General features: G+C 39.1%; 1 protein-coding gene and 2 long non-coding RNA genes across 5 annotated transcripts; all 3 read left to right on the plus strand.

The window, feature by feature from the left end:
• The first annotated feature begins 331 nt into the window (after positions 1-331).
• Positions 332-1,997, plus strand: LOC124197281. The gene is made up of 6 exons (XR_006876069.1): positions 332-405; positions 483-618; positions 1,005-1,178; positions 1,277-1,362; positions 1,462-1,529; positions 1,777-1,997. It is a non-coding gene; the product is annotated as an uncharacterized LOC124197281 (long non-coding RNA).
• Positions 1,998-5,420: 3,423 nt separating this feature from the next.
• Positions 5,421-6,926, plus strand: LOC124197257 (repetitive proline-rich cell wall protein-like). 3 transcript variants are annotated; one of them, XM_046592637.1, is made up of 5 exons: positions 5,421-5,655; positions 5,821-6,066; positions 6,097-6,171; positions 6,277-6,303; positions 6,373-6,926. In XM_046592637.1, exons 1-5 carry the CDS (start codon positions 5,650-5,652, stop codon positions 6,856-6,858), a joined length of 840 nt encoding a protein of 279 aa, XP_046448593.1. In that variant the 5' UTR covers positions 5,421-5,649; the 3' UTR covers positions 6,859-6,926. The 3 variants fall into 3 exon arrangements, with proteins under 3 accessions (XP_046448593.1, XP_046448592.1, XP_046448591.1); XM_046592636.1 differs by having other exon boundaries at positions 5,423-5,655; positions 5,821-6,171; XM_046592635.1 differs by having other exon boundaries at positions 5,427-5,655; positions 5,821-6,303.
• Positions 6,927-14,017: 7,091 nt separating this feature from the next.
• On the plus strand, positions 14,018-14,676 carry LOC124197291. Its single transcript, XR_006876091.1, has 3 exons — positions 14,018-14,265; positions 14,331-14,558; positions 14,618-14,676. It is a non-coding gene; the product is annotated as an uncharacterized LOC124197291 (long non-coding RNA).
• The last annotated feature ends 384 nt before the right edge of the window (positions 14,677-15,060 follow it).

The raw sequence follows: 15,060 nt of genomic DNA on the forward strand, positions 1-15,060 counted from the left end.
TGTAAAATTCGCAAGGTTTTGAATTTTGTGTCAAGTTTTTAGTGCAAGCCATTAGACGTAGCACCCAAACTCATAAAAATAAATTATAGGTTTAAAAAACCTCATCATGATTAACGAAATGCGTATAGTCCACCACATAGTGAGAATTAGAATTACAGTTATCCACATTCGGCAAAATATTTATCAAACGTCAGATTGCAAACGTCTCAAATCTCAATCGGTTCTCGATTCTTTTAAGCTGTTTTTAAGTTTTTTAAAACAGGCGCCCGTCGAGCGCGAGCCAATTGGCAACGCCGAACGACGTTCCCATTTCTTAAATAATTCTTTCCTAGACGGCTAGACGCTGACAGTTGTTCGTGATCACTAAGGCGAACTTCAACGTTTTCCACTATAAATATCACAAAGGTAAATTTGCTTTATGTTCATTAAAATTTCTGAATGTTTAGAAGATATGTTTACACATCCTTTTGTTAATGTTAAAGTTTTTCTAGCCTTCGATCTGGCCAAGACGTAGTGCCGATCACGTGGCGTGAAACTGCTGACCATGTTACCGAAATATCTTGCTTCGATGCTTCCTGTACGTCTCTCTCTATGCAGAGAAGGTTATTAAAAAAGATGGTATGTTGAATATTTATTGATGTACAGTAAGACATGGATAAATTTCTTTATCTACTTAAAAAATGTGTGTTATACACAATTCAGTTTCTGTTTGTCGTAACTATATTTCTGTCTGTCTAACTTTAAGAAAATTGCAATGCTAAAGCAATTTTGAAGAAAGATGTTAGATTGTTACTTCATTCCTGCCATTTTTCAATGTGCCTTGCCTGTGATGTATATCTATTCCTTTACGAAGCTAAATCTGTCTTTTTCTCTGTAGGTTGTGATTGGATGCCATTGTGTCGTAATCTGACATTGAATAAAACATATGGGTCGAGGGCAGGGTATCATGTGATGAATCCGCATTCTAAACGATTTCTTTTTCTTCAACCAATTCCCAATTTTAGATTTGAAGCAAGAACTTCAGGTTCGGCAGAAGGCCATTCACGAGACACCGGACAACGAAAAGCAAGAGAAAGCCGTTGTAGACGAAAACGAAAAATCGGATCCGACGAAATCGCCGCTGGCCTACCCTGCGAGCAATAACAACAACAAACTGCCCTCCAGCGTGCCCCTCAAACGTAAACAAAACTTGGAAAAATTATTCTTGTTTCTTTTATAAAGTCAACATTTTCCCCGGCCCAAAATTTATTTTAACCTAATTGTTTTCTTTTATCAGCATTGGCAGTGACCGACACGGGAATCACTCAGGCAGCCCGGCATTCCGCCTTGAACATTGTTGGAGATTTGCTTCGACGAGTTGGGGTAAGATAACACATTTCGTGACATTTTGTTTTTTATTTCATTTTATACATTTTATTTGGGTGAAATTCTGATTGTCATTGAAATCAATATACTGTGTAGTGTTTAAGGCAGCAGCTCAGCAACGTCCAAAATCCATCACCTGGAGTTTACTACCCACTCTTTCCCAGGTGCCAAAATGAACCCCAACTCTCTGTGTGTGAGAGATCCCCTTCAATGCCGTCCTCCCCTCCACTTGTACGTCCCCCTTTTAGCAAAAGTTTGGCTAGCCGATCTAATGCCTCTCTAGCTGGCTTGAATTAATCTGGATCAAAATTCGAATTTAACAGGCTCTTCTCACTTAACAAACTCGACGGCTTGTGATTGGGAACTTCACGATTTCTAATGGTGGCCCTTTTGTTATTCTTTTATTTTCAGGCGTTAGAGAACAAATTATCAACGTGCCGGACTATGGTGAAGGAGGGCAACGGGACGGTCAAGGAAGCTACTAGGTCACGATGCAATCTCTCTCTTCTCTCTCTATCCACTGACCTTAAACTCCTATACCATGGTGTGTTTTTGTTCAACAAATCGTTCTTGATTAGAATTTACTTCGGACAATTAGTCCACCTTATTTAATTCATATCTATGGTGAGCCGAACTAGTTTTATGGTTTTATACTTAATAACGACATATTTCAAATGATTTGTTTTCTTTTCTTTTCGGGAAATAGTATAGATGAGCGCCACGTGTTTCATTTTGCATTACTTTGTGGGAAAAGTTGCCAGCTAACTTCAAACGTTTCCCTTTGACAACTTTTTCATCAGTTTTGAAAAGTCCCCGATAAGAAATGGATGGCCACACCTACAGTGCTGTGTTAGTGGTATCTTTTTTTTTCTTAAAGGTAACAACTAACAGGCTTTTAACCCCCAAAACTGTTTGAATAGTCCTACTTATTTGCAATTTCAAAAATTGTCAACTGGTTTTCATAATATATTTTGTAGCAGTGATTCGGATTTCATATTCCTCATGTTCCACTGCAGAGTGAAATTCATTCTTTGAACCCAAAACACTTGGACTTGGACTTTTGGACACTTGGACTGAGGCTTCTGATGATTTGAAAGGATAATATTTGTAAGCATGAAAGAAGTTGTTTGTTTTTTTTAGGTAGAAGAATAATTGACTCCATATGAAATGCACCTTTGATGTCAAATCTGTGGTGTGTTATTTTTCCCTCGATCGCCGCTCGGAATGAGGGTAATGGGGGCTTCCCTCAACTTCGTTAAGGGCATGTTCTTTTTTTAAAGACAATTTGGTTTGACATGCCAACAACGATTCCCTTTTCTGAATTTCCTCTTCCTGAATTCTCTCTTAACCCCTTCTTCCTTGCCCACTGTCAGCCATCCCTGCAACGGTCCGCTGGGTGCTCACATCCACTTGATTGAAGCTCTTAAACTCCGTCCTCTTTCTCCCAACTCTTTCTTCCAACTGTAACATTTCCTTGTATGTAACGATTGAAATTCATTTCAAGCCAACGTATTTAAATTATTTATGAATTTTCTTTAGTATTAAGGAGAAGCCAAAACGTTTCTGATGTGTGAGTTTCCTTGGCGTTTCAGGGATTCCGACAGCATTATCTCCAATGCCAGAAGGATTATTGAGATTGACAGAATGATTATCCCGGTAAGCAATTCTCCGCCCTACATTCCTAAATAACCCAAATCTTGCTCAAGTATTAACGTTGAACTTAAACTGTCCACAGTTATTACGGAAATTTTACTTAATTTATTTTTATGAAATATTTTTCACAGGGATTTTAAATGGAATTTTTCCATTACAAGTTCCATTACCCAGTTGGCCTTACTTTAAAGTTTTAACCAGTTTTATCAAGAGATCCAACTCGTTCTACTCGAGACAGATTTCACCAGGGATTCGTTTCTTAATCGAGAAGGTCATCCTGAAGTGCGTAGGAGTCTGAGAAATCAATTGTGGTATGGAGGTTTAATTTAAGCAATTTGAAATACCCTAACATTTATTTATGTTCTTGGTTCCACCATGGTGGTTTCAGAATCGTCATCAATTTGAATCATCCGCAAACCGCCGGCTCTTGAAGCATTTCACCAACACCTTCGACCATCGCCTTACGGTTCGACGCCAACATGGTATGTCTCTATTTAAAGAATAAAACATTTCTTGTAGTTGTGTTAAACCGGATACTGTTCTACAACAGAAGTGTGTTTTTAATTGAGTAGCAAAATAAAATGTGGCTATTAGATTGTTGTTTAAGGATACTGGCTTCATGGCATGGAGAGGAACAAATTTCGGGTTAAATTTTCTATAAATTTAAACGTTAAAGTTAAATTTTAAAAATTGCCATAGATCGATTTAGTTATTTACAACCCTTGATTTGATTATCTTTCCTTATGCCAGCATAATTTTAACAAACAGCCAATTTGAACTCGTATATTCTTTTCCCGTTTGAGTTACAAGTCAGTTAGTGAAACATGGACCTCGAATGTCTTAATGATTCAATTGAATTTGAGAATTCAATCAAATATGAAATCTCAATTATACTAGAGAACTAGCAACTTGCTCGATTTGTCCATCATGACTGCTCTCTCACTGAGTCTGGCTTCAAAACAGTTTTGAGCAGGATTCGCCAATGAAGTCCAGTTTGTTCCGATACCTTTTCATTCTCGATGCCCAGGATGGTCTTACCAAGGTCGGACGAAACACTGAATGGCATTTCTTTTCTTTATTTTAGGCAGCGTATTATTGCGATTGTTATTTCTCTCGATTCCCAAAAATGCTAGGTGCTCTGGAAGGAAATTGATCCTGCACAAGAGGTGACAAGCAGAATAACTGAAGTAAGGACGATTACTTAATCAACGTGGATATACTTCAGACTAAGGTGTTTTTCTGTTGTAAAAAAATTAAGTTTTAAGTTTTATCATTAATGGGTGTGTTAATGTAAAGAACTATTTTCTTATTTAATTTTGTCCTTCTTTTTACTTAGATTCCAGGTCGAATTCTCGTAGGAGCTTGAAGAATGACCACCTGCGGGCGTCAACTTGTAACGTTGCCTTAATAATTGTAAGTAATCTTCGAGTAATCCAGAAGCTCCTTTCCAAATAACTTGCTCAAGTACATAGAAATCATCTTTGGTCGAATTTTGATCGACTGTGTTACAAAAGCTTTTACAGGGTTACTTATAGGAAGTGCAATTTTATCAGGGAATTGGGACGAATTCATTGATAATTCAGTTCCTTCGTTTATTTTATTGCATTTTATGGCACTATTATTTTTTCGTTTTATTTTTTAATCTGTGTTGCTTTTCCCCTACCGTCGTCATTAAGTTTTGCTGAATCAAGTAATGCCGAAGAAAATAGTTGTAGGGACAAGAGAGAGGTTAGAAAAGAAGAAAGTTTGTATGTAATCATTTAAATGTTATGAATCTTGAGAATGATTGAAGCACCAAGGTCCGAATTATTAATTCCCCTGTCGTCAGGAAACAGTAGATAAATTTTAACTTGTTCTTCAGATACTCCCGTAAGATGACCTACTTGATAGACTTTCTAGTAAAAGTGACGTACGTACAAGGTGATTCAATACAATTTACTGGATTGGAGTCATTCATTCAAATGGAAGTGATAGTCCCGCTTTGGGCGTGGTTTGATGAGATATGGAATCCCACGACTTGCGACACTGACCGGATTTTGAATAAGCTATTGCCTATTGGCTTTATAGCTCTTAGCAACATACTGTAGCTAGTAGAAGGATGTATTTCATTTTCAAATGCCTTTGAATTGTGGGTGCGCCTAAATTGTACTCGTTAAGACGCGTTATGAGAACATTAGAATTTAATTTAGGATCTGAAAACTTACCCTAAAATAAGAATGTCTCTGTTAGGCATTGTTTCTAGATGGACTCATCATTTTAGGATTCACAGCCGACCATAAATAACAATACAAAAATAAATAAAAAGGAAAGGTTTATAACGAAATAAGAAAATCCTACCGCCCGCCCCCACCCCTTTTTTTAAATTTATAGTAAAAAGATAAGGAATCGTTCCGTGCCCTGAAGAATACTCTTATTTATTTTTCGATAGTTTGGTATTTTTAGATTACGGTTACCTTTCTGTGTTATGTAACCGAGTTACACATTTACTTTCGCTCTACACCGATTTAGCCCGAAACGTCCCCTCCCACATTGCCGTTAGCTATCGCTCTTGTTTGCTATAAAATCGCGAACGAATCAGTATTAAAGCATCAGTTATCTAGCTGTTTCAAACAAGTCACCTACTCCTCCAAGATGAAGGTAAAAATCGTAACTTAAGTCATTAAAAAAAATATATATTTTAGTTTACCTTTCTTTTCTATTCATTTGATGTAAAGACTAAATAGATAAAGGCAAAAATATTTATTAGATAAAGACAAGAACTAGGATTTCGGTAAACTAAAGTAATTTCATTCTTAAATTCAGTTCTTCGTCCTCATTGCCCTCTTTGCTGTTGCTGCTGCCAATTCCTATGATGCTCCTAAATACGAGGCTCCTAAATACGAAACCCCAAAGTACGAGGCCCCTAAATACGAAACCCCAAAGTACGAGGCTCCTAAATACGAAGCCCCAAAGTACGAGGCTCCTAAATACGAAACCCCAAAGTACGAGGCTCCTAAATACGAAACCCCAAAGTACGAGGCCCCTAAATACGAAACCCCAAAGTACGAGGCCCCTAAATACGAAACTCCAAAGTACGAGGCTCCTAAATACGAAGCCCCAAAGTACGAAGCCCCAAAGTACGAGGCCCCTAAATACGAAGCCCCAAAGTACGAGGCCCCTAAATACGAAGCCCCAAAGTACGAAGCCCCAAAGTACGAGGCCCCTAAATACGAAGCCCCAAAGTACGAGGCTCCTAAATACGAGGCTCCCAAATACGAGGCCCCTAAATACGAAGAAGTCACATACGTAAGTAAAATTCAATTAAATGACTCAGATGGCATTAGTTAATTTTCATCCATTAAAAAACATTTTCAGGCCGCTCAACCCTACAGCTTCGGATACGATGTCCAGGATAAAGAATCTTACAATGACTTTGAGCATAACGAGAAATCTGAATACAACGTTGTCACCGGATCTTACCGTGTGGTTCTCCCCGACAGCCGCGTCCAGATCGTCACCTACAAGGCTGACGCCAACGGATACACCGCTGACGTGAAATACGAAGGTGAAGCCAAGTACCCCGAATACGTGGAGCCCCAATCCAAAGCTTCTGCTTCCTACGCCGCTCCTGCCTACCAGGCTCCCGAATACCAGAAACCGGCCTACGTCGCTCCCGCCTACACTACTCCAGCCTATACTACACCTGCCTATACTACCCCTGCCTATACTACCCCTGCCTACAAAGAGCCAGAGTACACTACTCCAGCCTACACTACTCCAGCATACAGCACTCCATCCTACAGCACTAAGGTCTACAAAACTCCAGCGTACAAAACTCCCACTGCCTCCCCTAAATACTAATTTCCAACAATACCATTGTCTTAATTCTGGGATTATTATTTAAAAAATAAACTCGTCAAACAATTTCACCCTCGTGATATCTGATCAGATTTAGTGTCAACCTGAGAGCGTATCTTACTTTCAGTAGTTCCGGTACACAATTCAAATTGATTGCCGATTGTGAACACTAGATGGTGATTGATATTGTTTATATTCATGGAAAACTAATGTAGAAAGTAAAGTCGAGTAAAGTTTGACTCTTATGTTCGAGTATCGTTGTTTTTACCGTTTTTTTACGAACCCAAGGTTGTTTATAGTAAATTTGAGAGGATGAATCATGCTGACAGCAGTTCCGGTGATTTATTTAGATTTCTTATTTAGAATTTTGGAGAAAGCGAAGGAAATGAAGGGACAGCAAGCACAGTACTGGTTCTGAACACTGTGTGATGAAAATATTTGTAGAGGAAAAGAAAGATATTGAACACATTCCAGAATTCCATATAAAATGAAGGATTATATTCAATGCTACAATGTTTTATTTAGAAATTACTATTTGCTAAGTTGAGATACTAATCCTCAAGTTTCATTAAGTGGTGATGTATCAACCTCTATTGGTAAGCTTATTTACCTTTAATTTTGCAGTGATGGTTAACATGTTAAACTCTCGAATTCTCTTGTTATTATTCCTCAGCCTAATGGCCTAAAGAGCGGCAGAGAAGAAACTAAAATCCAATGTCAGCGGTGATGTGTAAGTTGAACAGCATTTCAAATAATTTTTCATCTGTTTTATTCATTGGATGCAATTTTTTATCTAATCTAGACTGTAGACTTCATCAGGCATTAGGGTATTGTGACATGTAGCTAGTAAGTTTTTAACATTTTTGCAACTTTTGAGAACTTCTTTTTATTGACCGAAAAAAGGTTTCTAACAAGGCTCAACTGTGTGCACATCATGAAATGAATTTGGATTGATCATGTGTTTGAAGAAACGAGTCAAATGACTCAGATGTCAATTGGTATAAAGTGAGTTTTAAGCCACAACCATTTGGTATTCATTTTGATGTATTCATTCTGATGTATTAATTTTGATATTGGTTGTTGTTGACCCATCCCCAGCCACGTCAACCTGCAGAAAGAAAGGCCAGTTTGCATGTCCTTCACGCTCGAAGGTCACGGAGACCATTACGTAAAACTTGGCATGCAGTGGTGTAAGAGGTTGGGTTAGAACGAGACGTGTTACATCCATTTTGTTTTGTTTTTAATATTGGTTGTTGTAGACCCATCCCCAACAACGTCAACCTGCAGAAGGAAAAGCTAGTTTTCTTCAATCGAAGGTCATGGAGATCATTACGTGTCATGCAATGGTGAAGAGGTTGGGTGAGAACGACACGTGTTGCACCATTATCAAGCAGGTGCAATAGCCGCAAGGCTTAGGGGGTGAGGGTGAGAAAAAAATCGTATAAAAGGAGAGAGAAAATGCCATTGAAGTCAGTCGAGTGAAGATCTCCGACACGGCAACAACTGCTCTCTTCGTTTTAATATCATTTTGCAATCATGGGTAAGTATTCAATTTTATACCGAGCCGTGAATCAATTCTATATTTTTTTTAGTTGTATATGACCAGTTATGTTCGAAAACTAATTTACAAATCCTTGATTGTTTAGTTGATAATGGCGTTGGGTTGCTGTTGGGTGTTGTATCGTTGATGCCGTGCCCGAAAGAGAGAAGGCGATAGAAATCAATCGAGTGAGCATCTCTGACACGGCAACTGCACTCTTGGTGTTATTACCAGTTCTCAATCAGGGGTAAATATTTTGTATTTTTAAATCGAGTTTTATATCAATTTCTATTTCCTTTCTATGCATTAATATGCCCGATTTTATTGAACATTGTCTAGTAAACTATGCCGTCGTGCTGCACTACACACAACAACTGATGCTGCTCCGAGCTACTAAACCGAAGCCTCGGAAGTATTATTCTTCCCCGAGCTACGCTACCAAAGCGCACAGGTGCTACACCAACGAGTCTCCCAAGTACTACACAACTACGTATGCTGCTCCAGCCTACTACACTAAGGCTCCCAAGTACTACTCTGCTCCCAGCTACTACACCGAGGTATCTGAGTATTAACCTCGTGTTGAAGAATCTAGTCAAGTTATTTGACGCAAGTTGCTTAATGGGAAATTTTTTTACATTTAGCCAAAAGTAACGGACTGAAGGTGCTCAAAGTTTTTGCTGAGGACGGTATTAGGTCGAGTCCTCCCTAAATGAGCGAATGGACAACCGAGAAGTTGAATGCAGAAAGTGTTAATGTGTTGCCCAAAGCTAATGTTGAGGGTGCAAGCTTGGAAGACAACAAGGTTCCATTGATCTTTAACAATGGTCGAAAGGTAAACAGTTATTTCAATACATGTTTTGTTAGCGATGTTAATTAAAATCGAAAAATTATTTCATCAGGTTTAAACTGATCATGTTATGGTTGCTGTCGGTTTGAACGCAAACACGGATTTGGCTGTCGCTTCTGGTTTGGAAATCGATTCCAATTTTGGCGGTTATCGAGTCAATGCTGAGCTTGAAGCAGATCAAACGTCTGGTTGGTAAGAATCCTTGAACATTTTTCATTTCATATTAATTTTAATACAGTGTGTGATTAAAACTCAACCAACATTGACTGCTCTGATATTGCTAGATAGTATATGAAGTTTTTGTAAAGTAATTTTACACTTTTGGTGGTAAATTTAGATTCTAATTTTTGGTTTTGGACTTGATTTTTTATTAAGCCAAAGATGCTGCCTGCTTTTATGATATCAAATTGGATCGTCGTCGTGTGGAACATCATGACCATGCTGTTGTATCAGGGCGATTGGCTAGAGAGCATATGATTGGCAATGCATGCATGCAACATGGGTGAAGGACTGCAGCGCAATATTTGTCACTATCTGCATTCTTCGTCGTATTTTCAGTACGCTATCATGGGTAAATATTCTATTACGTATAGTTTTGTATCAATTTATTTTTTTTTCTCAGTTTTAATATGCCAGTTATTGAATGTAAATGTTGTAATAATTTACCATCTAGTTAACTATGGTGTACTGCTGCTGTATGTTGTATCGTTGATGGCTAGGTCAACCATTGGTGTATCGATGTCTCCTGACGTCCTGAGTATGGCGGATACCAAGCCGCAACGCCGCCGCCTTCCTACACAACAACAACATACGCAACAACCGGTTACCACACCACCAAGGCTGCAGAATATTATACCACAACTTATGATGCCCCGAGCTACTACATCGAAGCCTTGAAGTATAACGCTGCCCCGAGTTGCCTCAACAAAGAGGCTGAGTACTACACCACCAAGGCACCGGAGTACTACACCACCAAGGCACCGGAGTACTACACCACCAAGGCACCGGAGTACTACACCACCAAGGCACCGGAGTACTACACCACCAAGGCACCGGAGTACTACACCACCAAGGCACCGGAGTACTACACCACCAAGGCACCGGAGTACTACACCACCAAGGCACCGGAGTACTACACCACCAAGGCACCGGAGTACTACACCACCAAGGCACCGGAGTACTACACCACCAAGGCACCGGAGTACTACACCACCAAGGCACCGGAGTACTACACCACCACTTGTGCTGTCCCAGCCTTTTACACCTAGTTTCAACTACTACTGTTTCTAGCCACTACACCGAAGCTCCAGCTTATTATACCACCAAAGCGGTAGAGTACTACAACGAAGCGCCCAAATTCTATCTGCCCGAGCTACGAAACTACAACTGTGGAGGCCCAGTACTACTTAGTACCTACTTACTAGTTACTACACAGCGGATGGTCGTTAATTCTACGTTGAACCGAAATACTACTCTTGAGTCTCCAGTTTACTACACCACAAACCTACGCTGCCCCTAGCTATTAAACCGAAGCTGCCAAGTGCTACACCGAAAAGGCCGAATATTACCCAATGACGTATGCTGCCCTAGTTTACTACACAGAGGAACCCAAGATTAACTCTGCTCCAACCAACACCAAACAAGAGGATCCGTTTTACTACACCACCAAGGCCCCTGAGTATCACAATGTAACCTACACTGGTCCCAGCTACTACTTTGAATCTCCAAAGTATTACTCTGCCCCGAGTTACTACACCACTAAAGCATTTGGATATTACTCCACGACCTACGCTTCTTCTAGAGAAAGTCTACTAAATACTAGTCGAAATTTCAGTTTGATTTAATAGTGTTCAGTTTTGTCGGTCATCATACTAGTCACTGGTATTGTGGTTGTTCTTAAATGAGAAAATAAATATTTTAATGAGGGTAATCTTCAATCATGTAAGACTTCTCTTTACACCTCCAAGCCATTGCGATGGGACTTAATTTCAAATCTGGTGGAGGTGACTTGCTCTAGTCGCTCGCATTCGGAAACTTTCTGGTAATTGGAAAAACTCCATTTTCAGGTTTAATTACGAAAGACTGTTACAAGTTTACTCTAAATTTGTGAAGTTTGTATTTTCAACTCAAGTTACTTGACAAAGTAAATCTAAAACTTCAAAGTTGTAAGACAAAACATTAAAAGGAATTGCTTTGTTATCCCACCTCCACCCACAATTCCACCACATTTTACAATCACATACATACATATATACATACACTTAAGTTAACCCGTTGGCTGCCACGCCATACAACCCGTAGGTTGCTCTCTACTACTCTACGCGCCACGTCTGAAGGATCCGTGACCAAAGTGGGACTTGCCATTGCTGACAAGTCCGGGCTGACACGGTGACAGGAGAATCCATCACCGCATCGACAAGGGGGAAGTCCCTATAGTGCATTGCCTTAACAGGCGCCTTGCGGCAAGTTTTGGGCTGGTACGACTTTCCGATCCCGCGGCATGAAAACCACGAGACCGAACAGCGCACGCAGCCCGTGCAAAGGAGCTAGGGGAGAACAAAGGCGTGGCAGACAACGGGTTAACTTACACAAACACAAACATATTACCAACAACAAATGATGATCCACGCTGACGTTTTGGAGATACCGGCGATGTTTTGGTGTCCATCTTCTCGACGTCTCTTCTGCATTACCTGATTAAAGAGAAAACAATTCTTATTTAGTGACATGCCAATAAAAGTTACATAATACAGATAGAAACAATAATACGGTGTTTTAGCTCAAATATTTAAATATGCAATTTTTTTAAGTTTAAATCAAGCTTGCAATGTTGAGAACTGTAAACGGAACAAAGTTCACTTGCTAGTCTTTAAAAAAAATTCCGGAAGTATACCGGAAGTAACCACAGCGCCTCAACCATTGAGCTGTCGTCAGATTAAACCACATATTCGTGATCTCCATGAAATTTGGGGTCGATTAGGTATGATTTAAACGAAATCCAAAATTTGGCCAAAATCGAGAATTTTCCTGAACTATAGTTCAGGAAAATTTTCAAAACCGGAAGTACGAATACGTAAAAAAGATAACATGAACTTTACCCCAAATTTTACGAGGATCACGAATATGTGGTTCTTTTGTACGTCAGATCAGTATTTACTAAACTACTGACAGAAATGAGAAAACCGGAAGTAGAAAAAAAAACTAATTTTTAAAAATCTAACAAGTGAGCTTTGTTGGGGGAATAGTTATCGTCAATTATCACTACAAAATTACCACAAAAAACGGTCGATAAACGTTTAAAGAGATGTGCAAAGTTACTGAAACTGACTGTTTTGACAGCTGAAAATGATCGAAAAGCCATCTAGCGTTAGAAAAAAGAAACGTCTAAGTAAAACACTTCGTTTGCGCGTAAGAAGGGCCCGATTTAGAAATTATTACACAGACACAGAGTTTAAAGCAAGTAGAATATTAGTAGATAATCTACGAAAATAAGAAAATTTTCGGGTACCTGGACATAATCCTGTGGTGAGTGACTGCAGGTGTGTAACAGCAACTGAAGTGATCCAGCTTCGCCAGTGAAGCAAGAACAGTTCTTTTTGCAGCATAAGAAGCACTGAAGCAGTGAAGCTGGATGAGCGTAGGTCTTGAAGATAAGGATGGAGCATGATGGAAGTCCCTCTTCTGTCATGGACAAAATTCAGCATTAGCTCGAGGATATCCGTGGGGATCTTGCCTGCTCTGTATAAAAAAGTGTTACATTAATGAAAACATAAAAATTAGAAAAGCACATTAATCTTTACCTTTTCTAAGAAGCACATCAAAGAAATGTTTATGATGAAAAAACGTAAAAATGGATTCACAGCAAGCAACAGCATTACTCCACATGTTGAGATAAATTTCCTAATGCTAAAGAAAGTGTCATGAAGTATTGTAAATTAGCTTGGTGATAGGTGGTATTGATGCTTACCTATATCATTTGGGTGATGAATTTAGTAAGGCCTTTGACTTTCATCAAACAGATCTGGTACATGTGCCTGCACATGACAGGTTATTCACTTCACACACTTCATGTCTCTGAAACTGTAAGTGGGAATGGGACAAGGAAATTCTCAACGTTATTTACAAATTGACATAGATTTACTTATGAGAAATAAAACTGTACCTATCTCTTAGCTGGGTGGCCTTCTGAACAGAGTAAACACATCCATAACCACAAAGATGCTGTTGCAGGGTACACCACCAAAACTGCGAGATTCAGAAAAGATCCTATGGTTCACGGGCAAGGATACCTATGTTATAAGAAAATCTAAATTGTTATGGTCTGGTAGCAGTCACGGAGAAATACCTTATCTCTGCAATTTGTATTCCACTACATGTGTGCTCCAACCATGAGTTTTAGGCTTTTGACAGCATGATGGGCCTATAATGGATGGAAAGTGACTGAGCGCTAAGTCAACTTGTTGTCAGAATGACTGACAGTATGCATCTAGAATTTGAAGAAATAAGTTAGTACAGTATAAAAATAAGGTAAATAGGTAAGATAAACCTACACAAGATTCGAAGTTCAATTTGGTATATGAAATCACAGGAATATAAGTATAAATTAGCTACAATTTGTTTCGCCCTTTTGGCCTCGTTTCACGACGTAACAACAACAAAGGCGACACTGGCGACATCTAGTAATGAGTTTTGAATCCTAAGTCGGTTGCAAAGTCACAGCTCATTATTATTGGAATTGGAGTTCTATTGTCACTTAGTGGAGTTCTACTGTCGAGCATTGGAGTTCTATTGTCGGGTATTTTAAATAAAATATTGGGGTTCTATTGTCGGTGGAGTTCTATTTTCGGGTATTTTTAATAATATTGCAAGCAACTTTGGATTCATATCTCGTTACTAGATGTCGCCAGTGTCGCCTTTGTTGTTGTTACGTCGTGAAACGAGGCCAAAAGGGCGAAACAAATTGTAGCTAATTAATACTTATATTCCTGAGATTTCATATACCAAATTGAACTTCGTATTATAAGTAGGTTTATCTTGACCTAATTTCCTTATTTTTATACTGTGCCAACTTATTTCTTCAAATTTTAGATGCATACTGTCAGTCATTCAAAAAAGTTGACTTAGAGCTCAGTCGCTTTCCCTCCAATAGACCCATCATGTTGTCAAAAGCCTAAAACTCATGTGTGAAGCTCACATATCGTGGAATACAAATGTGTGGAGACAAAGTATTTCCCCATTACTGCTACCACACCAACCACACCACGTCAAATCACAAATGCCTTACTAAATTCAGCACCATTCACCCATTTGATAAAGGTAATTGTCAATATAACCTATCACCACGCTACTGCAATACTTCACGACAATTTCTTCAGCATCAGGAAATTTACCTCAACCTAAGGAGTAAGGCTGTTGGTTGCTGTGATTTCCATTTTTGCGGTTTTTTATCATGAAAATCTTCAGTGTGCTTCTTAGTATAGGTAAAGATTGAAATGCTTTATTAACTATTATATTTTCAATTCATTAATGCATTACATTTTTTTTACAGAGCACGTAATAGATCCTTAAGCCAATGCTGACCTTTGTCCATGAAGGAAGAGGGACATCCAGCAACGTTCTGCTCCATCCTTATCTTCCCGACGTACGCTCATCTAGCTTCACTGCTTTTGCTGCTACAACTTGTCTTACTTCACCGACGAGTTGGAACACTTCAGTGGTCGCTACCCTTTGCTGTTACACACCTGCAGTTACTCACCACGGGATTATGCCCAGGTACCCGAAAATTTTCTTATTTTCGTAGATTATCTACTAATATTCT

The sequence above is a fragment of the Daphnia pulex genome, chromosome 7 (assembly GCF_021134715.1).
Source record: "Daphnia pulex isolate KAP4 chromosome 7, ASM2113471v1".
NCBI lineage: Eukaryota > Metazoa > Arthropoda > Branchiopoda > Diplostraca > Daphniidae > Daphnia > Daphnia pulex.

What these genes read in the sequence shown, in the direction of transcription:
- LOC124197257 (XM_046592635.1), top strand. An exon ending in AATACGAAGAAGTCACATAC is followed by an intron (nt 6,304 to 6,372) that starts GTAAGTAAAATT and finishes AAACATTTTCAG; the next exon opens with GCCGCTCAACCCTACAGCTT.